The sequence below is a fragment of the Phragmites australis genome, chromosome 1, assembly GCF_958298935.1.
Source record: "Phragmites australis chromosome 1, lpPhrAust1.1, whole genome shotgun sequence".
In the NCBI taxonomy this organism is placed as follows: Eukaryota; Viridiplantae; Streptophyta; class Magnoliopsida; order Poales; family Poaceae; genus Phragmites; species Phragmites australis.
In genome coordinates this window covers 37,087,537-37,109,826 of record NC_084921.1, presented here as the reverse complement: position 1 = coordinate 37,109,826, position 22,290 = coordinate 37,087,537, and the positions used below count along the sequence as shown (strand labels likewise).

At 45.2% G+C, this 22,290-nt stretch overlaps 1 protein-coding gene and 1 pseudogene across 1 annotated transcript; both read right to left on the bottom strand.

Moving 5' to 3' along the window:
• Positions 1–565: 565 nt before the first annotated feature.
• Positions 566–3,128, bottom strand: LOC133889182 (putative receptor protein kinase ZmPK1; annotated as a pseudogene).
• Positions 3,129–4,591: 1,463 nt separating this feature from the next.
• On the bottom strand, positions 4,592–9,742 carry LOC133917339 (auxin response factor 2-like). The gene is made up of 11 exons (XM_062361246.1): positions 9,192–9,742; positions 8,823–9,074; positions 8,643–8,727; positions 8,023–8,113; positions 7,779–7,943; positions 7,099–7,218; positions 6,924–6,996; positions 6,073–6,229; positions 5,115–5,986; positions 4,928–5,049; positions 4,592–4,840 (listed from the first exon to the last, which is right to left on the bottom strand). The coding sequence occupies exons 1-10, from the start codon at positions 9,441–9,443 to the stop codon at positions 5,038–5,040; spliced, it is 2,079 nt and encodes a 692-aa protein (XP_062217230.1). The 5' UTR covers positions 9,444–9,742; the 3' UTR covers positions 4,592–4,840; positions 4,928–5,037.
• Positions 9,743–22,290: the final 12,548 nt, after the last annotated feature.

Genomic DNA, 22,290 nt, shown 5'->3' with positions numbered 1-22,290 from the left:
CCGATTGAAGCCACGTGTGCGCATACTTAATCTCAAAGCACTAGACGAAGCCAACGCAGGTCGGGGAACGAGCCGGAAATTCCACCGAGCCTAGCCAACCACTTGGATTCCAAAGTCACAATGTATGATCAGTCTTGGACTGACCCATGGATTCTCTGGCCTCAGCGTGTCTTTACGCAGTCGCAGGCTAACAAGGGCATTCGCTAACTAGGCAACAGGAAAACGCTGTGCCAAAGTTCTTTGGGTTCCAGTTATGAGATTAGGAAGTAGAGAATTGAACTTTCTTGATATAGTGACATCCCTTCATTTGTGGCATTGTGACTTCTGTAGGAAAAGGTGGAGCAACCCCTCTAACAGGTTTAGCTGCTAATAGCAAGAAAGATTCTTGAGGTTGGCATTCATTGAAAAGCCATCGGTAAATGTAGGAAAACTCTTAGTTGATTCTTCTTCTTTTAATACTGGAACAGGACTACAAAATAACACAATCTGCGCAAATTACCAAGTTAATTCATAAGCAGGAACAAATTTTCAAGTTCTCTTAGAGAAACTTGCGAATTCACCCCCATTTTAATTCCATGAACAGGAGTACAAAGTAACATTTTCTGCTAAATTATCAAATACATTCATATGCACGGACAAACTCCAAGATTACTTAGAGAAACTTGCCAGTTCACCCCTTATCTTATTTCCATTATTTGCTACATACTGTCGGTTTGATGTAGTCATCGTCATCACATGCCATGAGCGCTGTAACAATTGCATCCATTGTTGGCCTCATGCTCCTTTCTTCCGTGCATGACAAGGATATCTTCACCATTTGCTGAGGATTGAATTGACCTTGTAGCTTAGGGTCCACTATATGCGAAGGATCTACAGTAGCTAGGACCTGCTTGAGTACCTGCACAATCTCCCTCAAGTCCTCAACTCCAGCTGCTCTCCATCTTGTGTTGTCTGAGCTGAAACCCTTGTTCCCATCACAATCTCAAGAAGCACAATACCATAGCTGTAGACATCAACCTTTGCTGTGATTGGCAAGTTTGATGCCCATTCAGGAGCAATATAACCTGCTGTTCCTCTCATGTGGGAGAAATGGAATCCAGAGCAGTCTCTTTTTGACAACTTTGCTAGACCAAAATCTGCTATCTTGACTTCAAAGTCTCTGGTCAAGAGAATGTTCTCGGGCTTCACAAGCAATGGACAATCCACTCAAAGGCACTCGTGGTGGAGGTATGCCAATCGCCTCGCTGTTCCCAATGCAATCTTGAACCTCTGGCTCCATCCAAGTAATTGTTCATTGTTAGTGGTGCCAAAGAGGTGCTTGTCTAGTGATTCATTCTCCACATACTCGTATACCAGTAGTTTATGTTTTCCATCTGAGCAAAATCCCCAATCCTGAGCAAATTGATATGGTTGATCCTCGCAATCACAGTCATCTCCCCTCGAAATTCTTCGTCAACGTGTGTCATTTGTTAGCTTCTTCACAGCGACAACTTGCTTGCTGTTGAGTACCCCTCTGTAAACAATTCCTGAACCGCCCCTTCCAATCTTTTCCCTGAAATTTCCTGTTGCTTCCTTCAATTCCCGGTATGTGAACCTCCTGAACTGGTTTGTGATCAGCTTGTACCCTTCCATTACTATATCTGGAATACTTTGCTTGCTTCGAAGAAATAAGCATGCTGTTAAAACAAAGAACAACTCTGAACCACCCAATACTCCCACAAATGCATAATAGTAGGACCACTCCGTGTTGCCTCTATGGAATCCATATGCAGACCCGACCATTGAAGAGCAGACTTTTGGGGTAACATGCACCTTGTCCAGTCAACCGATATGAAAAGCCAAGGCATGAAGTCATGTTCATACAATATTTCTTGGAATCATGGAATGAAACAGAAGGGTTATAGCTACTCATATCGAAGCCATGGAAGTCCGTATGATGTAACTTGATAAACTTAACTTGCTCCTTGGCTTGGTTGATGTTGTTGCTGAACATTGGTTGGCAGCCTTCGGTCCAGTTCTGTGGATTAGCCATCTCAGAACCCGGAGGACAAGAGCATTGAGGGCCTGGCAGTGAGAGCTCACAAATTCCATTGTTTCCACATAACCCATGTACCCTACAGATTTCTTGCATGGCTTGCCATGTGACTATCCAGCTCCCTTTTGATGCATTCAAGCTGTACATTTTGAGGTTGCCATCTTGGGTGATTGTTAGCCTTCTCCATGCACTAGTAGGACCGAAATCTGAAGCCACAATGTTGAGCCCATCACTCGAAAGGAAACAGCCCATTTTGTTAAGGACTTCAATTCTGGAGTTGTTGTAGTTAGTCCGTCTATTTTGGAATACATCTTTATCTGGATTAGGCCAATATATGCTTGAGACCTCCGGTGCATCATACATGAGCCGCAGGACATTGTCATTATCATAATACAGGCTATAGTAGCTTGATTCCAACTTCTTGTTTTTAGTAAGGTGCTGCAAAGGAAGCAAGGTGTCAGTGGCTGAATCAAAGCTTTCCCACACGATACCATCACTGGAGTCTTTGATAACAAGGTTGCCAGTTTCAAGGAGATGAACTGTTGAGCCCTTGCCAAGGCTTATCTTGCTCTCCCAGACAATGGATCCACCAGCATCATGGAGGACTAAGTTGCCATCACTATTGAAATATATCTTGGAGCCATGACCATTCACCAGAACACCACGGTTTGCAGTCCAGATGACAGTTTTGTCAATGGTATTTGTGAAACAGATGGAGAAGTAGAAGGCATTTTCGCCACCTTTGTAGAAACCACAGGAATGGTTTGGTGAAACGAGTAAGGCTTTGTCATTCTCTTCTATTACCAGGGATGCACCAATGCTCACTGTTGTCTGCGATGATGCAGAAGAGCATAGCACAACAAGGAGTACTGAAAAGAAGGCAAGATAGAGGACTCTGACCATTTTGCTGGGTGTTTGGGAGATATGCAGGGATTCTTCTTGGCTTGGATGGAGGAATGCATCAATTTTGAGGTCTGAAGCGAGTGCTGCACTTGTGCGTTATTTATGCTGGATTCCTGGCTGTGCCTTTGTGGTGCTAGACAAGCAAATACCCTTCTCTGAAGACTGAAGTCAAGGTCGTCGAGCCTTCTTCACAGGGACCTGCAGCTGAGGATGGGCAAATGGCCTCAACGACCTGTTAAATAGGATGATATCGTTCTGAATGGGATGTGATTCCGGATAAGATAGTATAAGTAGGTTGTTTATTTTGATATATATGATGGTATAATAATGTGTTTAATTGGTTGTATAGAATGAGATAATTTGGTATAAGATTCTGTTTGTTTGCATGAATAGTTTCATCCAAGATGAGCTGTATAAGATAATAAAAATGTATTAAATAGAGTATTATAAAAGAACTTATTTTTTTACTATATAACTTAAGATTGAAAATAATTTTAAAAATTAGTACATCATATAAGAAGAATATTAGTAAATTTTTCCTGATTTTTGAAAATTTATTTGAGACCTTAACAATTGTTAGAAGTTATAAATATAATTTTTTTAGAATTTTAGTTTAAATTCTATATATGTTTTTTAGTGAATCGTTACATATAGATTATAGAACATGTATAAAAAATTTAAGAATTTTTAGAGTAACTGAAAACAAATTTTTTAATTAGATAAAAAATTTAAGTACTGCTCACACGGGACGGTCTGACGGCTCGTTCGACGTATCTAGTGGTGCATCATCTTAGAAGCAATATACTAAAAATCTGAATCAAATTTTATCCTAGATAAGTCCTCGTACGCCCAACTAAATATGGGGATGAGTCCTCATCGAATTCCCAATTAAACACGGGGATGAGTCCTCATAGTAGACGATCCCATCCTGAACAATGCTAGTACGGCCAATCAAACGCACCCAAGACTCCAATGACCCTGACCTTGAAGAGTGGTCTATGTACGTGCATGTTTCACGTTCTGGCGAGATGGCTACTTCCCTGTGTGCACGTTTCGATTGAACTTGCTTGGACAGGTCCATCAGTACTTGATCGATAGTTGACACGTAATATTTGAGAACCATGTTTGTGATCCCTGGAAGAGACCTCATGGACACGGAAGTTTCGTTGCTTTCTGTTCACTACATCCTGGTCTTGTTGGGGCTTTCATCCATTGTATGTGTCTCGCCTGCACTTGATTTGACTGAGACAATGAATGAGTTGTAACTTGCACGAGACGGCGGTCTCCACGCAGCCTTTGTGCACAGTACTAGTTATTGGCTACTGTTGTAGTTTCAAGTGTGACCAATAATTGTAGTATTGTACAGACAAGGTCACCAGGCAATCACTCAGGAACAGATGATTATATGATAAGCTAGCATTTCCTGCAAAGGATGCTGCTGCTGACCTGTTCTGCAAAGTGAGCCCAATCGATTGGCTATATTCATTGGTTGAACAGACGAAGGAAGAGGGCAAGGTGACTTCTGGCAGGTCAAATTATGCTCTCACTTCACCGCTGCGATGTGCAATTGTACAAGCACACCATACAACATATGGTGTCCACAAGACTAGAGCCAATCGATCATCACGAAAAAGAATTGTCCCAGGAGACGAGTAACGAAACCATTCAAGTACTTGGAAATTGGTGCTAGTCCAAGCATGCCCTCTAAAAAGGCTTACATAACGTACAGCTTAAAGAGAAAAAAAGTAGTTGCTGCAATACAAGTACTGATTACAAAGGTAGCTTAAGATAGAGGTTATAATAAGATATTCAAAGCTTAAAAGTACATTACAGCTTTGTCAAGCATCCCTGATTCATGACTCATCAGGTCACCCTTTAGTGACGTCCAGGACGTTGCAGACCCTGAAAAAATATGGATGTTGGAGGCATCAGCGCACCGGGTGAAGAAACAGTCAGAAATGAGGTTTTACGTCCTTGAGTATCACTAACATGATAGTTGCAATCCGTAATCCTTTCTGCATCTTCTACCATGATGCACTAGATGGATCAGATCATCATATCCACTGCTGAACATCAACCACCCCGCCAACAACAGGCCTTTACTCGTGAACCTGCAAAGTTTTCAGTTAATGAGGAATTAAAATAAAACAATGTAAAAACATAATAAACAACTTACAGTGGCCCAACAGCTGCCTAGTGATTTCGGCATTTGTGGCTTTGAAGACTGGAACCGAGAATTATAATTCACGTTGCTAGAGTCTGCTTCATCACATGATCGGACCTTTTCAGCCAATGAGATACCAAATATTTTGCAGCCATTTTCGATGGCACTCTCGTTGTTTGATTCATGCTCTGCGTCACTGACAGGGGAGTGCAACTTCTCAGTTCCAGTACATTCATCTATCACTTTGCCTGAAACAAGATGAGGCCAAAGAGATAACGCTTGATTGGTTCTTCCCATATCTTGTGTAGGGCTAACCCTAACACGTCTACCATCCTCAGCCTTATCCAGGCAGCTGTACTCATATTCAAAGTGAGGCATCTTTAAACTAGTTTGTGGAAACATCAGCACAGATGATGGGGAGGATGCTTGCAACAGAAGAACTGGTTTTGTTGGCTGTCGAAAATCACATCCTTGTGGTGCAAGCCATTTATAAGCTGCACCAGATGCATGGGTACCGTCAGGTTGATACATGCCAGCAGATCTTATATGAGCGTCAACCAAACCTCCTCCTCGGAAAGGACGAAACACTTCTTGACCTTGCAAGACCTTTTGGAATCTTTGAGATTCCCCAAAGCCTGAGCAATGGTAGGAAAACCCAGGGATTCCGGTTGGAGATCTAACACCAAGTCTTGGAACCCCTAAGATATTGTTGCTCATGTTGACAGAGCTACTACGTTGATCACTGTACTGAAAATTTCTTGCTTCGGTTGCCTGCAAAGCTGAAATAGCAGCACCACCGTGGGTTTTGAAACCCAACAATTCTTGACCTTGCAAGACCTTGTGGAATCTGGCAGATCCCGCAAAATCTGAAGTGACACTTCCATCTGCCAGAATAGCAAAAGAGAGAAAAGTTCAGCAGGACACATAAAGCTTGGCTAATGGTTCTCCTTTTACTTGTAAAACTACCTACTTGGAAGCGAAATCTCTGGATTAACTTGGGGGAGGGGTTTCAGACGTTTCGAATTGGGAGCACAAATATGAGATCCTGAAACTGGTCCTGTGAGCTCAATCTCCCAAGGTGATACCTTATTAGGCCGACGGCACTCTATATCATCATCCCATCTGACCTGTCAAGATGACCATCAGTCAATATTATATGGGAGCCAGGAACAACGAGATTACAGAAGGGAAGGGAACAGATTCAACAAAGTACAGATGATAATAATTTTGCATCAAGGATCAAGCTGAAGTCTGATCCACAATGGCATGTAAACTACAGCTTTGAATTTTACATCCCACAACAATCCTAGAGGGCAAGTAACAAAATAATACCGCAGGGTTCAAATATCCCATAAGAAAACTTTGGTTAAGGACATTAAGATTGACTTTTACGTACTTCTACAGTTTTTATTCGATCAGGTATTGTGATTAGCACTCAAACCAAATAGAATCACGAATTTCAACTAAGAAAAGACACTATGTTCAGCAAAAAAATAAAATAATTGAAGATCAGTTTCAGATGCACTAGATGGACACAACTTGATTAGTAGCATAATAACCAAAGAAAAAAATGAAGAACGGAAATTACATTGATTATTTCAAGCTTAGTACAAGGAGTGAGTACAGTAATGTATTTGTTTCTTTAAATTAGTTCAGGATTTAGAAAAGTCACCATGTAAGGAAGGATGTCAATCTAGTACAACTAGACGCAGACATTGATTCTACTTGCAATCATGTTCTTAAGAATACATAGAAACACTGCTAAAACTGAAACTAATATTGGCATTTGTTATATACAAATACAGACAGAAGATAACATACCACCAAACATTTCCATTTTGAACCATGCCACATGGGGTCTGCCTCTCTGCTTCCAATTATTATCCCAGTGCACCTGAAAAAATGATTTTGAACGCACCATTATGAGAGAAATCAAAATGACCTTAGTGGCAAACCCATTCGCAAAAGATAAATATAACTATTGCACCATAGTAACCTTCTTTCAGAAGCATCTTCACTTTCATATCTCATTCTGAATCCCATTCCAACCGAAAATGGTTGGTTAAAGCTTCTCATGAACTTCCAATAGGGTATAATGAATTCAGATTGACTTAACCTGTGAGTTCAAGTAATTTATTAAAGGCGGGAACTGGCATCACGACATGCTCCAACAAGAAGAGAGATGAGTAGGAAAAAGTATATCTAAAATTATGTTCACACTTCTAACTATCCACACATTTAAATCCTGGCACACAAAAGAACTAAGAAGTAGAACAAATGGACATTTAAATCCTAGCGCAAAAGATCATTTTTACCATTTGTCATGGCCAGGAGGGAGGGGGCTGGTTTTTGGGTAGTCAACTGCAGCACTACAGCAGCCACAATTGAGATACTAAAAAATTAGATTGGATACTTGAAAACAGGCAGCACTGGATTCTCGCGTCAGCTAAGTTTTGAAGCAAGTACAAGCAGGCTATCATAGTCTGCTCGCTAGTAAATGGCTTTGAGCATGCCGTTAAGGAACAAGAATAAATTTCACATTTTGCTACTGTTTAAGCTTCCATAAATGACATGCATAACTTGTTCTAGCGCAACTATAGTTGTGTGCCAGTCAAACAATTACCAATACAGCCCTCTGGATAGTTAAGAAAATAACCAGAAAAGTACATTTCTTACCTGGGATTGTAGTAGATATGAAAAACAGACTTCATGGCCACAGCTTGTGCGACATTTCCCAGATTCCTATGATTTGAGCACTGGTTATGAAGTGCAGGGATAGGGATTACATTTTTTAGCTGAGCTGCTCGGCGCATTCCCAATCGAAGCACTCCATCTTCACCTCTGCAAAAGAATGAGAAGTCTTTACAGAAGAGAAGGTACAGTATGCTCCAGTTCATGACATCATGAACTAAATGCCTACCGAAGGAACAGAACTGCATCCCCAGAGACCAGCTTCTTCTTATTGACAAACGCACTCCATCCAGTGGTTAAGAGGTGTCTTCGTGGCTGGCCTGTAACAAAGGAGGCCTATTAGAATCTCTGGACCACGTCATTTTTATCTTTTGCACAATTACTAACAGCAGTTTTGCCATTTGCAAGTTGCATGATCTTTTGTTAAGTATCAGTCGGTTTCCTGACTATTTAGATTAGCTTTGAGATATGTGTGTTCAGAAATGTGCAGAAACTTACAGACTGAAATGAAGCAAATGCAAATAACCAACAATCTAGTGTAGTTTGGTTATGCTCATCCAAATAAAACCACCTTGCATGTCCTCCTTACTGCTTAGACATGATAAATAGTACAATAATTCAATAACTCGTCCTGATATCCCAAGTGAACAGTTGGTCAATCATCACTGAAAATGCAGGCTCCCAGTGAGCACAATTGAACTCCCATTAAACTGAGTCGCGTGGAGTAGTTAAGCCTGAATAACGTGCTACGAAATGCGTTCCATGTTTCCAGAGAGAATCCTAATAAAGAAGTCGAATGTACAGTACCGGTGCAGCTCATATACTAATGAAGAAACTCTCTTGCCGTACCTCGATAGATATGTCGGAACTTCCACTCGGTGCCGTGCAAATCCTTGGCCACGAGCTCCTGAGAAGGCCTCTGCAGGCTGTAGTTCTGAACACGCCAAACCAATCAGAGTCAGTAACCCAAGCAACCTACTAAATCCTAATCACCATGAGATGGGACCTCGTCAACGGTAATGCCTGTACCAGCGGCGGGAAGCAGTCCTCAGCAGCGCGGCGCGGCACGGAGAAGCCGCCGTGCGTGCTGGTGTCGGAAGCCGTGAGCGTCTTGCAGAACATGTGCGGTGTCGGCGCGATCCGCCTCACGGCATCCCCGTCCGCGCCGTCGCCGTCGCGAGCTGCATCCTCGTCCTCCCTTTCCCGAGCCAGCCTCTGCGCCTCCTCGTCATCGGACACCAGCGTGACCCGCGCGTACACCTCGTCCGTCGCGGCATCCGCCTGTACCACGAACAAGACGGAAAGCAGGCCCCTTCAGTCAATAGCTCGAACACATTGGGCTCGCGGGCACCGTACAGCACAGCACAAGCGCCCAAGCAGCGACGAACACAAACTCACGTGGAGATTGACGTCGAGGACGCGGCAGAACACGTGAGGCGGCATCGCCGCGGCTCCCGCCGCGTCGCCGCCGATGTGCTCGAGGTGGCCCTGCGGCAGGTACACGACGGCGCTGCCCTTTCGCGGCAAGGGCGCGACGGGCCCCGCGCACGCGTGCCACAGCTCCAGGCACACCGCGCCCCTCGCCCTTAACACTGGCGCCTCCTCCTCCTCGTCCTCCTCCCCGACGGTGTTGAGGTCGATGCCCGTCATGGCCGCCGCCTGGCCGGCCGCAGCTAGCAGCGCCGATCCACGGAGCAAACCCCCCAAAGCTTCAAAGCTGGGTGGGCGTCGAGTGTGCCGATGGATGGAGCTTGGTAACGAGCGAGCGGGTTTAATGGTGCGGGGAGAGGAGTGGGTGGAGAGTGGAGGCGGAGGTGGAGGTGGCCTGGCGACACATGGTGGTGATGGACATGAATGGCTGGGCTGGATGGCTGGCTTGTAGGGGGAAGTGGTGGAGGGTAGGGGGGCAGAGGAGAGCCAGGCCTACGCCCTACGGCCTTTGAAATATTTCTGCTGCTGGATAAAGCCGCAGGGATTTTGTTTGTTTGACAAATTTTTAGTTATAAGTGTGATAAAATTAATTCAAATGTATAATGTAGGAGTTAGAGGCTAAGAAAGTATAGCAGTCAATTAAATTATTGATTAAAAATTTATAACATGATTAATTTTAGATATGACAAATTTAGACCATTCCTCATCGCTCCCCCTCTCTCCTTGTAGTATATGGCTAGGCATAGGTCTTAAATAAATACTTTTGGTTATAAATATTTTTTTTATTTTTTCGATTTTTGATGTGCAATTTTAATTAATATTATTTATTAAAATATAGTTATAATATATAATAAAAATATAATATTATGAAAATATTAAGCTTTAAAATTTTAATCGGATTTTAGTTAAAATAATAAATATTTATGATTCAAGGGAGTACTACTGGAAGTGGCCGGCGAGGTGAGGGAAGACAGTGGTGGACAGCGCAGGCGCAATGGGCGGGGGACGCGCGCGGGTGAGGCAGCGGCAGAGGTGGGACTTGGGAGTGATGCGAGAGGGAAGAGGACGGCTGGACTGGTAACACTGCCAGGTTTTTCTTTTACTCAGACCAGTCTGCCAGTGGTTAGTACAGACTACAGTGTTACTGTGTTCGTGTTAAAGAAAAGCAAACGCTGCTCATTTCCATGATTCCATCCATCACTGCCTCTGCACTTCTGCGGCCGAGCGTGCTGCTGCTCTTGAGTGGCGCCTAGTTTTTTCTTGCTAGATCTGCAAATAAATAAATAAAAACTATTATGGATCGTGCATGCTATGAGAAACGGTCACAGATTGATTCGTAGTAGGTTTTATGAATCCAGTTGGCGTCACCGGCTCACCGCCGTTCAGCATTGCCTTCATGATTTTCGTTTTGGCCCTCACCGATCGTGACAAACTTGAGGGGGCACACACCGGCACAGTACGCCCTGAACGGCCGGTGGTACCTCCTCCGCCGGACCCCGGCTGGCGCCCCGCATTGACATTGGCATTACTATCAACCTCCTGTAGCCATCTGAGCCTGTTCTTGGCCCATGCCTTCCCCTCCCCCACCCTAGATCTGTGCACTAACGAGGGTCCTCTTTTGTGTTTTCAGGACACGGTTGTTTGAGCTGTTTGGGGAGGGACCCTGCAGCTTTGGTTAACGGCCCCTGTTGACACGTTACCCTCCATTTATTGGCTCGATATATGGGGTCATGGTTCATGGTCCATACTACGTACGTTCTACTGCATGATATATGCTATTTTGCAAATATACTTGTGAGCCAATTGCGTGATTTGCTGTCCTAATAAATCGTTCGTTATCAGAGTACATAATTGTGCATGATCAGCTCATTGTACTGGTACTGGTACTGCTCTGCACGATCACTCTTGTTCGATCGGACTCACACCTCGTACTGAACATAATATACTCGATGTGTTTATCATAGGTGCGAGCGACCAGATGGTGTTCCCTCATGGCACCATGTCACCGCATCACATCATGAGATAGAGATTCTTCCAGGGTCCTGCTTCGGAATACGCCCAAACATGAGGGCTGGCCAAGCAAATCAGACCCCTCCCTTTCTTATCGACTAAGACCTTGGGCATTGATGGCTTGGTACGCCTCGTATAAGACTGTTGGCGCAGCGCCGCTGCCTCCGCTGCCAAATTTGATGGCCCTGTCTGCCGCTGTAGACGTCGATCGAGCCCGGCGTGGCGAGGCCGAGCAAAGACACCAAAGATCAAACGCAGGCAGCAGGGTCACACCGTGCCGTATGTGCCGGCTGATTACACCCGTACCGCACCACCGCACTGTGCACACGCGCGTATGCCAGTCCACATACGAGCACGATGCGTCGTTACGTGTGCATCGGTCCGTGGGGCAGGGACTAGCTAGCTAGGGAGGGGGAGAGAGAGGGGGGGAGGGACGAGCCGTGGCGGCGTCGCTATGAACAGTGAGGACGGACGGGAGTTGGGCCCCCAGGCCGGCAGCAACTAGCCAGCGCGGAGTAGTGTTACGTCGACCTCACTTTCTCCCTCGCTTTTATCGGGCGTGGGTCAGAGTTGCTGTTCGCGGTAAAGCATCTCTGCTCCCCCGCATGGCCCCGCCTGCCTGGCGACCTTGCACTGCCTGGCGACCTTGCACGTATCCTGTTTCTATTCCCTGGACACTGTCCATGCAAAAAAATACAGAGAGGTTCACACAGTCCCCGACTCGAGGCTGTCCATCAAGGACCGTGTCCACTCATGGTCGTCACCCGTCAGCAGCCACGGTCACCTCGCTCCGTCGCTCGTGGCCTGGGAACTCCACACGTTGTCCGCTACTTGGCGCGGCGGGCCCGCGCGCCAGCTGCTCCAAAAGCTAAGTGCACAGTCAAGGCATTGTTGGCTTGCGAGACGAGAAAAAAGCCTACCAGTAGTTAATAATGGACCTGTGTGATTTTCTTGGTCTTGGCGGCAGCGAGACATCAAGCTGCAAGGCTGCTGCAAGCCTGCAAGCGTGACAAGTCGGGGGAGAAGCCGCTCGTTTTTTTTCCCTGCGCAGAGGAAGCGAGAGCAGAGCAGTGGAGCACGGGGTGGTGCACTGGTGCCGGCCGCGATGGGGGGTCGGGCGGGCCGCGCCCACGCATTCGTTGTCGCTGCGCTGCGACGAGATCTGCGCTCTGCTACGCTGCTACCTCTGGTGCTCGTGTTGTGTTGCGTCGTTCTCTTTTGACTGTGGCTGTGTGTTTCTCTCAGGAACACCGCCCTCCCTGGGGCGGTCCTGGTCCTGCCAACAGGATTGTGGCTGGTTTCGAGTGGTTTTTGGATCGGCTATGACTCGTGGGGGCGAGTGTCGGTTAAGCAGCTGATGTGGTCAGTGCGAACTGTGAAGCACATCTTTCACACGGGCTCTGGGAATCTGTGGAGTACACCTTCATGCATGTCGCAACCATTTTGAACTGTACGTGTGGTAATATAACTAGCCTTAAGTAAAGGAAGCATGTTTTTTTTTTCATTTCCATGCATGCTGATGCTCTGGCGTTCATATTATTCACGCTGCGCTGTTGGCGTTTCCAAATATTTGAGTAGCATTCATCAAGCACGGACGCTAGCTAATGCGAGGATCCCCTCGGTGCTTTGGAGAGAACAGAGAAGGGCGTGCCGGTGTGCGCACTAGTGAATGCAGTGCAGGTCTCGGTCTCTGTATCAGGCCTTGGCAGCGTGGACGAGCTGGCGCAGGCGAGTGTGATGCATGGCGACGCCCCAGCAAGGAGAGAACGGCAGCTTTCGTACGCGACGCTTTCCGTATTATGACATGACTCTGGGCAAACCGAGCTGGACTCTTCTGTTCTACATGGTTGGTTTCAACCCCGCCGTACGAACTGCGGAACTATTTGTAACTTGTAAGCGAGGGTGGAACCAGACACGGCCCAAGCCCTTGTCGGAGTCGAGAACGAACATCTGCAGCACCGCCTTGTCGCTAACGGAAGAATTTTAGTGTGTTTCAGACGAATGAAGAGTACATTTAGTGTCAGGTTTTTCAAATAGCGAGAGAGGTTGGTTCTTCGGGGGTAGAAATTGATCCCCTTCTTTTTTGGTCTTTTCTATTTATTAGCCCGTAAGCATACACTCACGTTACACGATCTTCACATAGTGGCTTGACCGAGTTTGGCACCATCTCGATCGATTCTTCAGCCATGATCGCCCACTTCTCTGTCAGCTGAAACGCATGCGCTAACTGAACCCATACTCACTCCCTAAACTCGCGCGCTATCCTAAAAAAACCGAGCCTCAACAGACTCACGCGCACACACGACTAACACTTGACAGGTATGTTTACATACCACTTCACCCCTTAAACATGTCTTGCATCACACCTTCTTAATACCCATATTGTGCCAAAGTTCTATGAACTTGACATGCCCCAATGGTTTTGTCGTAATGTCAGCTAACTGATTTTTTGAAAGTGTATTTATCTTTTATAGGTGATTTTGATAATTAATGACAATACCTATAGACTAACTATATTGTTAAGAATTGTTAGTAGGATGTTCCATAGGTGATGCATGGAGGAGATATATGCATCAAGATCAATGAGCTCTAGATAATGCTCGAGTAAGTGATGACAATACCTATGGACTAACAATTATATTGAGAATTGTTATTAAGTTATTCTATAGAAGATACATAAGAAATAAAGTATGGATTCGTTGAGGAATACCATGAATTCAAAGGATTGCATCAAAGTCATTGAGATCTTAGTGATGCTCATAAGAAGAAGAAGAAGTTTGAAGATTGACAATAAACATGACGGCTATAAAGGTATAAAGTTGTCAATTAAGTTTTATAGACTAATCCATATGCTTTGTGCTTGAGAGTGAGTTAGGATTATGATCCATAAGAAAACATAAATTGAATCGAAATCATATATACCAAGAGTGAAGAACAAAGAATGGACTCCATACATGATAAAGTGAATTTATTAAAGATGTTGAATACAAAATGGTTTTCTACGGTAAGAAGGTAAAGGGCAAGCAAGACTCGGCTGCGATAGACCATCCGTGGTGAAGGGCAAGCAAATGGCTTGACGCCGAAGGATCAAGGCAGTGGTGAAGAGCGAGTGAAGGCTTTGCGCCAAACGACTTGGGAAGCTATGAATGATTCGCATCAATCATATGAATGATCAAGAAGAGATTGAGTGAAGATTATATGGAAGTTGGAAATTCTCGAAGTTTGAAAGAAAGAAGCAGTACTCAAAGGTATTTAAAGGCTCAAATATGATTTACACGAGTTTTATCTTTAAATTTGAGCATAGGTATGCCACAATATTAAGAGGGATATAACATAGAGCTAATTGTCATATCTCAGTGCTCAAGATATTCTAACCAAAACCAAAGTGAGAATTCGCTTTAGGAGCCCAATGCTGAAAGTGTAGAAGTGTCCGAATTGGGTTTCAGAGAGTTCCTATTTTGATCATATGGGCTTAATACTATGAATTCAGTTAGGATGTATAGTCCTCTAAATAAGCTTTACATAGAGTCTGAAATCATCGAAATTAAACTTCGGGATAAAAAATTATCGCCGTTTTTCAGAAGGTCAGCTGTGTTGTTTTGTTAACTACGGAGACTCCGCACATTTCTGCGGAGACTCCGCACATTTTTGCAGAGGGTCCGTAAATTCTAGGTCTAACGGCTAGTTTTGGGGTTAACTGGGAACTGTGGAGTGTCCGCATTTCTTAGGTGTAACGGCTAGTTTTTGGGGGGTTGGGTATTTATACCCCCTCACCCCCTCCTTTGAGGGCTGCTGGTGCCTCCACGAAGATACACAAAGCCAAAGCCAAATAGAGCTCTCCACACTCCATTTTAGTGTGACATTTGAGAAGAAAAATGAGTTGGGTTGAGAGATTCAAAGATTGAGTGCAAGTAAGCTAAACTCCATTCTTGAGCACTCGAGTTCATCGGCAAGAAGTTCGCAAAGCATTTGTTACTCTTAGGGATTCAATCCCCTAGGCGGCTAGGCGTCAACGGCGAGCACCCAAGGTTGTGATGTGCCGTGAGAAGTTTGTGAAGGCTTCGATTTCGCCTCTGCAAAGGAAAAAACCAAGAGTGGAAGCCAAGCTCAAGTGTGACCGAGCTTGGATAGGAAAAGAGTTGAGAGAGACCCGGCTCAAGTATAATTGAGCCCCTTAACAAAGACGTAGAACCTCTTGAGGAGGTGTCCGAACTTCAGGAAACAAATCACGTGTCTCCTCTCTTATTTCCTTGTTTTTTAGTTATTGCTCAATATTTGTGCATATTGCTCGATGTACTTTCTTGTGAACTTTGAGCTGTAGGTACTTTGTGAAATAGGTTAGAATACATCCACTGATGCTGGGTAACTCGTATATTTGATTCACGTTGTATTGCATAGGCATCTCTTGAGTTTTTCCTGAAATCTCTGGAGTATCCGCAGATTTCTGTGGAGTGTCTGCACTTTTGTGGAGACTCCGAAAAAATCTGCGGATTGTTCGTATATTGCTAATCCGCTGCATTTAGTTTGTAAAAATTTTAAGATACGTCTATTCATCCCCCTCTAGGCAATATCGTCGTCCTTTCACTTTTTGAGTTGACATGCTCAACCTCCATCTTCTTCTCTACAAGACACACTACTACAGAAAATATCATCATTGCCGGTTCAAAATTGACATCACTCTCGGTTTCTGAACATACAGTAAATTAACAGTAGTGATAATCCATAATTATCACTACCGGTTTAAGCCTTGAACCGACAGTGATAATTCTTTCAGATGTGAAAAATACTCTATCGCGAACTCTTCAGTATGAGAATTTGTCTTAAGTTTGACATCAAACTTAAGACAGAAACCCATACTAAAATATTCATGGTAGAGTATTTTAGACCTAAATCTAAAAATAGAAACAGATATTATGAAGCTGCTGTGCCAAGAGCTCTTCAGACATTCCATATCAAAGAGCTCCGGCTCAGTAGTCTTGCCACATCTGTTATACATCTTGCATGCTAGCCGACTGAATTTACTATCCGAGAGAGTGACAATAGTAGGTCTAAGTGAACGACAAAATCACAATCTTTACCACTCAAACTTAGCTTGAAACGATTGTGTTTTTTGCCATTCCTTTATATCTATCTATTGCCACAACCATCTTTGCACAACATTTGCGCAGTGGAGACATGGAAAGAGGAGATGAGAAGATGGAGAAGGCACGCGGCCGCGCGCTGTCTCAGGAGATGGCGAGCTTGGCGAACATACGCGATGTGGCTACTTGCTTGAAGGACGGTGAGAGGAGATGAGGAGATGATGATAGGAGACAACGACGAGAGGAATGAGGAGACGGTGAAGATGTGTGTTGGCTCAGGAGATGACAGGCACGACGGTCATTGAGCTCGACGAATGGTGGCTACGGCGAGGAGCTCATGTGAGTGGTGTTGAAGTCGAGCACGAGGGGTAGAGGCGGTCGTAGTGGAAATGGCTGGTGACCACCGCTCTACTTCGCCCGTGACTACCCCTCGAGAGTAGTTTCAGGGAGAGCGAAATGACATATGCGCAGCTGAGGGAGACATATTCAAATTATAGAAAAATTATCACCGCCAGTTCATCGTCTTCAATTATTGCTCCATCGGTGTAGCTTATGAACTAACAATGATAAATATTATCATTACTGGTTTGTAATATGAACTGACAGAGATATACATTATCACTGCCGGTTATTAAAGGTATGTCTTTTTATGCACATCTTTTTAAGAACCGGCAGTGATAAATATTTATCACTGCCGGTTGTGAATATGAACCGGTAGAAATAAATATTGTCATTGTTGGTTATTAAAAATACGTCTTTTTATGCACGTCTTTTTAAGAACCAGTAGTGATAATTTCAACATCACAGTCAGTTCTTACTGCTATGGGTTTTTTTTTCGCTCGAAGGTTATTTTTGAACCAACAGTGAAAGTGCGGATAACCCTTTTCTGTAGTAGTGATAATCTCTTATGAAGTAATCAATGTGCTTGCTCCTATTGTGATAAACTGGATTCTTGCATAATTCAATAGCTGACATACTATCCACCTTGAGCTTGAACATCTTAGCTTCTTTGCCCATCAGGTCAGCTACAAACCATGACAACCACAGTCTCTCGCATGTAGCAGTTGCAATAGCTATATACTCAGTTTCACAAGAGGATAGTGCCGCACTTTTTCTTTTGTGAACACTCGGTGTTGAGATTTCCTCCCGACAATACACCATCCCACTTGTGCTTTTGCGGTAATCAAGATCACCAGCAAGGTCATTGTCACTAAACCCACAAGTCCCTCTCTTGTCTGCATTTCTTTCTTGAAGATACAACCATAATTCAGGGTTCCTCAAACATACCTCATGATTTGCTTCACAGCAGCCCTATGCTGAGTTGTAGGTCTTCTGCTCACCACTCCAACTGAGAAAGCCAAATCAGGCCTTGTAGTCACCAGATAGCACAGACTGCCTACCGCGCTTCGATTTTCAATGGAGTCAACATGTGAGCCATCTCCCTCCTTGGTCAACTTCAGCTTGGGTCCCATTGATATCACACAAGGATTGCAGTTCATCATTCCTGAGGTTTTCAAGATTTTCTTTGTATAACTACTTTGGCATAGAGTGATCTCCCCCTCCTTCTACTTTACTTCAACACCGAGGTAGAAACTTAAGAGGCCAATGTCACTCATCTTGAATTAAGACTTCATTTGTTGTTTGAATTCCTCAATTCTCTTTCTACTTGACCATGTGATCATCGGATCATCAACATACATACAACCTGACAACACCTCACTTTTTTCTTCTCTTCTATAGATAGCATGTTCAGTAGGGCTTCGGTCAAAACCCAGTGATATCAGTGACGCATCCAACTTGGCATTCCAAGCTCGAGGTGCCTGCTTAAGGCCATAAATATTTTCTTTAGTACGAAGACATGGTGTTGGTGATCAGTGCCATCGTATCTAGGTGGCTATTGTACATACACTTTCTCTGTGAGTTCACCATTTAGAAAAGCATATCTTACATCCATATGGTGAACTTCTCAGCTTCCTTGTGCTGCCAATGCAACTAGCATCCTGACAGATTGCATCCTTGCCACTGGAGCAAATACCTCATCATAACTCACCCCCTGGCATTGGGCATACCCTTTGATAACCAATCTAGCTTTGAGTCTGGTCACTTTTCCATCAAGGTCTTTCTTTAACTTATATACCCATTTCAGTCCTATTGCCTTGTGGCCTGCTGGCAGGGTAGATATCTCCCATATTTTGTTATCTCGAATTGCCCTCATATCTTCTTCCATGGCCTGCCTCCACTCCAACTCAAACATGGTCTCTTCAACACTTGAGGGCTCCTCAGTGATCACCAGACACAAATCATCCTGCTCAGCGTTAGGTTCTTCAGACAAAGACACTTGAGAAGTGCCACTGTATATGTTGTCCAGGGCTCGGTACCTCAGTTGATTCCCTTCTGAGTCAAGTGTTTCTACAGTGGGTGGTGTGGCCCACTCAATACTGGTGTGATTATGTGAAGTATCCCTAATTGGAGTCAATTCATCAGAGTGAAGAGAGGTTTGAATATCACCCAGCAAGTTTTCTGAAAACTGAGTCCCATCCGCCACACTGTCGTCTGTTGCATGAAAATTGTCTGGCACAACAGCAGTAGCCTTATGCTGGGTTTGTCCTTTCCAATCCCCGACTGCTCCACCAGTATGATCTACATCATCATCAAACAATACTTCATGGTAAAAAAAAACTCTAGATCAACACTTCCACTTGAGATTTCCCACTGACAACTTTTCTCCTCTTCAAACACTACATCCTACCTGTTTGCCAGCCCCACATCGCCCGCTCTAGCGACTCGGGGGCGACTCCACCCTCCGCCCAAAAACCCCCACAACAAGCTAGATTCGGCCGCTGCAGCTGGCAAGTGGATGCCGGCGGCGGCGGCCAATGACGGCCCGAAGTCGGGTGTTACGGTCGTGGTCCCTCTCTCCCCCACCGATCTCTCCTTTCCTCTCCTCCCACACCCCCTAGGTTGTTCCTCTACGGAGGCAATCCGGCTGTTCTCGTCTTCGGCCGGCCGGATCCAGGTGTCCTAGGGCTGGATCTGCTAAAGGCGATGATGGATCTACTTTTTGGGCTCCGGCGGCGTCGTGGGGTGCTATCGTGCTTGCTTCTCCATCGGGCGACGCACACAGCAGTGGCTTGCCATCTCTGGCCGCCGGTTCCCTCTTCTCGGCCACTCGCTGCCTCCTCCCGTGCTGCTGAGCAGGGTTCCAGCTCACCGTCATGTCGTTGCCTCACGGGGGTATGCGAGATCCACCCACGATGTCATCGTGGCCGTCATCATCGCAGCAAAGCAGCCCGCCGTTCTCCACGAGGCACCGACGCCCGCCCATCACGAAGTCGTCGTCCTCCAGCTCGTGCCCAGCGCGGATGAGCTCGTCATCGAGGACACCTCCGAATCTGGTGACATCTTCTCTGCCACCATCCACTTCTAGCCGTTGATTCAACGCGGTGATGAGATCTCATGGTTTTCGGATGAGGATCGGCTTGTGCGGTGCGAGTTCAACCAAGCGATGGCTTATTTGGCTAGCCCGGTTGCCTTGGTAGGGGATGGCGGGCTCTGTGGCCGGGGAGGCTCCACGGCGCTGCCACCCGTGTTACTTTTGGCTAGATGCGGGCCGTATGTTGCCCTTGTGCGCCATACGACCATCTCTCGCTGGTGGGTGCTGACCCCTGTGCTCCTGGCAGTGGCCGGCTACTGTTGTAGATGATGTTGGTGCTACCCTGGCGACCATGTTGTGCGTTGTTGCTTTGTGGGCTAGGGCTTCGCCCCCTGTCATCTCTTTCTAGTGGATGCTCTATGCTCTAGTGCTGCTGCTCTTCTATCATGCCTCTGGCTTCATAGGCTGTGCCGTGGTACAGGGAACTAAGGGCGAAACCCTTGACAGGCACCTGCCTTATCGACAATGATGGCGCCCGCGGGAGTCATAACCTCCCTAGAGGCATCGTGATCAAGTTTCCCTCTGGGATTTCTCCGGGTGAAAACCCTGTTCAGCTTCCCTAACGAGCGATGACGGTTCTTTCGCCGCTACCTTCCTGAAGGCGTCGTGTCGAAGAATCCCTCTGTTATTTGCTACAACTGGCGGCACTTCTGTAGGGCACCATCCTCCTCCATTGTTGTTCTGACCCTCTTCTGGTCGGCGGGGTTTCCCTTCACCTTTCAGCGTTTCACGGTAATGGCTATATTTCGATGTCCCAGGACCCGTCTTTGAGCTTGCGGTTTGGCGTGGGAGCCACCGACCAAGTCGGGTAGTCAGGCGTGGGAGCTCAGGTCGGCCTGTTGAGTTGTTAGGCTGTCCTGGTCAAGGTGCTAGCAGGGTATAGTTACTTGCAGTGTAATGTTGTTAGGTGTGGATGCTGGTTATTGTATGGTTGTCAGGCTGTAGCTAATTTCTGTACCTTCATCGTCTAGTTGTCTTGGGGGTTCGGGGTTTTCTTTCTTTTTTCTTTGTCTTGCGTGTGAGCTAGGCTCCATGGGTTGTATTGCTCTGCTTGTTAAGGTTTTTGGACCCGATTTTCCTCATAAACCAGGTCACTCTTTCTTCTTAATGCATTGACACACATCTTTCCTGCGTGTTTGAGAAAAAAAAACACTACATCCTGGGTAATGTGAACTTTCTTTACCATTGGGTCAAATACTCGATATGCCTTTGATCATGCTTCAAAACCAAGTAGCACAGTGGATACTGATCTATCTGACAGCTTTGTGTGTCTAGGTCCCCTTTTCTTCATATGAACCACAATATTGTATATTAGGCTTCCTTCTAAAATGAGCTTCATAGGGTGTTTTCCCTTCAAGTGATTTAGTGGAGCTCTATTCAGTACATATATAGCAATTTTCATGGCTTCACCCCAAGACTCTCCAAGCATCTTCCTGCTCTTTAACATGCATTTGGCCATTTCCACCATAGTCTTATTTCTCCTCTCAACCACACCATTCTGTTGAGGAGAATATGGGGTTGTAGTGTACCTTCTAATGCCCTGTTCATCACAGAAAATTATGAATTCAACTGAATTGAACTCATTACCTCTATCAGTGTGAAAGGCTCTTAGTTTCACATTTGCTAGAATTTCTGCCTGTGCCTTCACTTTTCTGAATAACTTTAGTGCTTCACTCTTGTTCTTCATCACTTCAAGCCACATGAACCTACTGAAATTGTCCACAATCAACTGAAAAATATATGTTTCCACTTGTTGTTGGTGGTGACACCAAGACCACAAAGATCTCCATGCACCAACTCAAGCTCTTGCTCAGCTCGGTACAGTGAAACTTTGAGAAATGGGACCATTGTTTGCTTACCCAAGACACGTCCCTGACAGAATTGCTCAGGGTTGTAGCATCTAGGCCCCTAGGTAACTGGTAAGTGTTTTAGTGATTATTGACAACCGTATTATTGTGATAATAATTTGTTTTGAAGGGAATACAAAATTTAGTATACAATAATTTTTGGGTACTTTGGTCTCTAAAGCGATAAAATGGTCCATCAAAGGACATGTGCATAAAGATTAAGGATCTTCTAGTTCTAAGTGTCACAAAGGAGATGAAGGACACTTAAGGTAATATAGGTTTCCTTTCTTAGTCTTTTAACCATACTATAAAGAGGGGCTAAAAGTAGTAGCTTGATCTAGTTGAGTCTAGACTTGGTTTGATACACACTTGTGAAATTCTAGCACTAGGTAGCTTATAGAAGTTCGTGGTTGAGATGTTGAGAAATTAGAGCTCAAGGAAAGTTTGAATTGGAGGAGCTCAGAAAAACTTGTCTCATCGGATGATCCGGTGGTTGTATTGTTGGTCTCACCGGAACATTATTTGCACAAGTTAGAAAAACACTTCTGTCGGTGATATGGGAATCGGGGGTTTTCGAGTCCCGAGGCCAGGATCGCGCAGTGCCACATGGCGCCCTCCCTCGGGGACCATCTCCCCGAGGGCCCGAGAAAAGCCAGGTCCAGGAGGGGGTGCTCGGGGCCAAGAACAGTTGGTCC

What these genes read in the sequence shown, in the direction of transcription:
- LOC133917339 (XM_062361246.1), bottom strand. Translation starts at nt 9,443, where the DNA reads ATGACGGGCATCGACCTCAACACCGTCGGGGAGGAGGACGAGGAGGAG. An exon ending in CATATCTACTACAATCCCAG is followed by an intron (nt 7,219 to 7,778) that starts GTAAGAAATGTA and finishes TTGAACTCACAG; the next exon opens with GTTAAGTCAATCTGAATTCA. An exon ending in CAAAATGGAAATGTTTGGTG is followed by an intron (nt 6,230 to 6,923) that starts GTATGTTATCTT and finishes TCATCTTGACAG; the next exon opens with GTCAGATGGGATGATGATAT.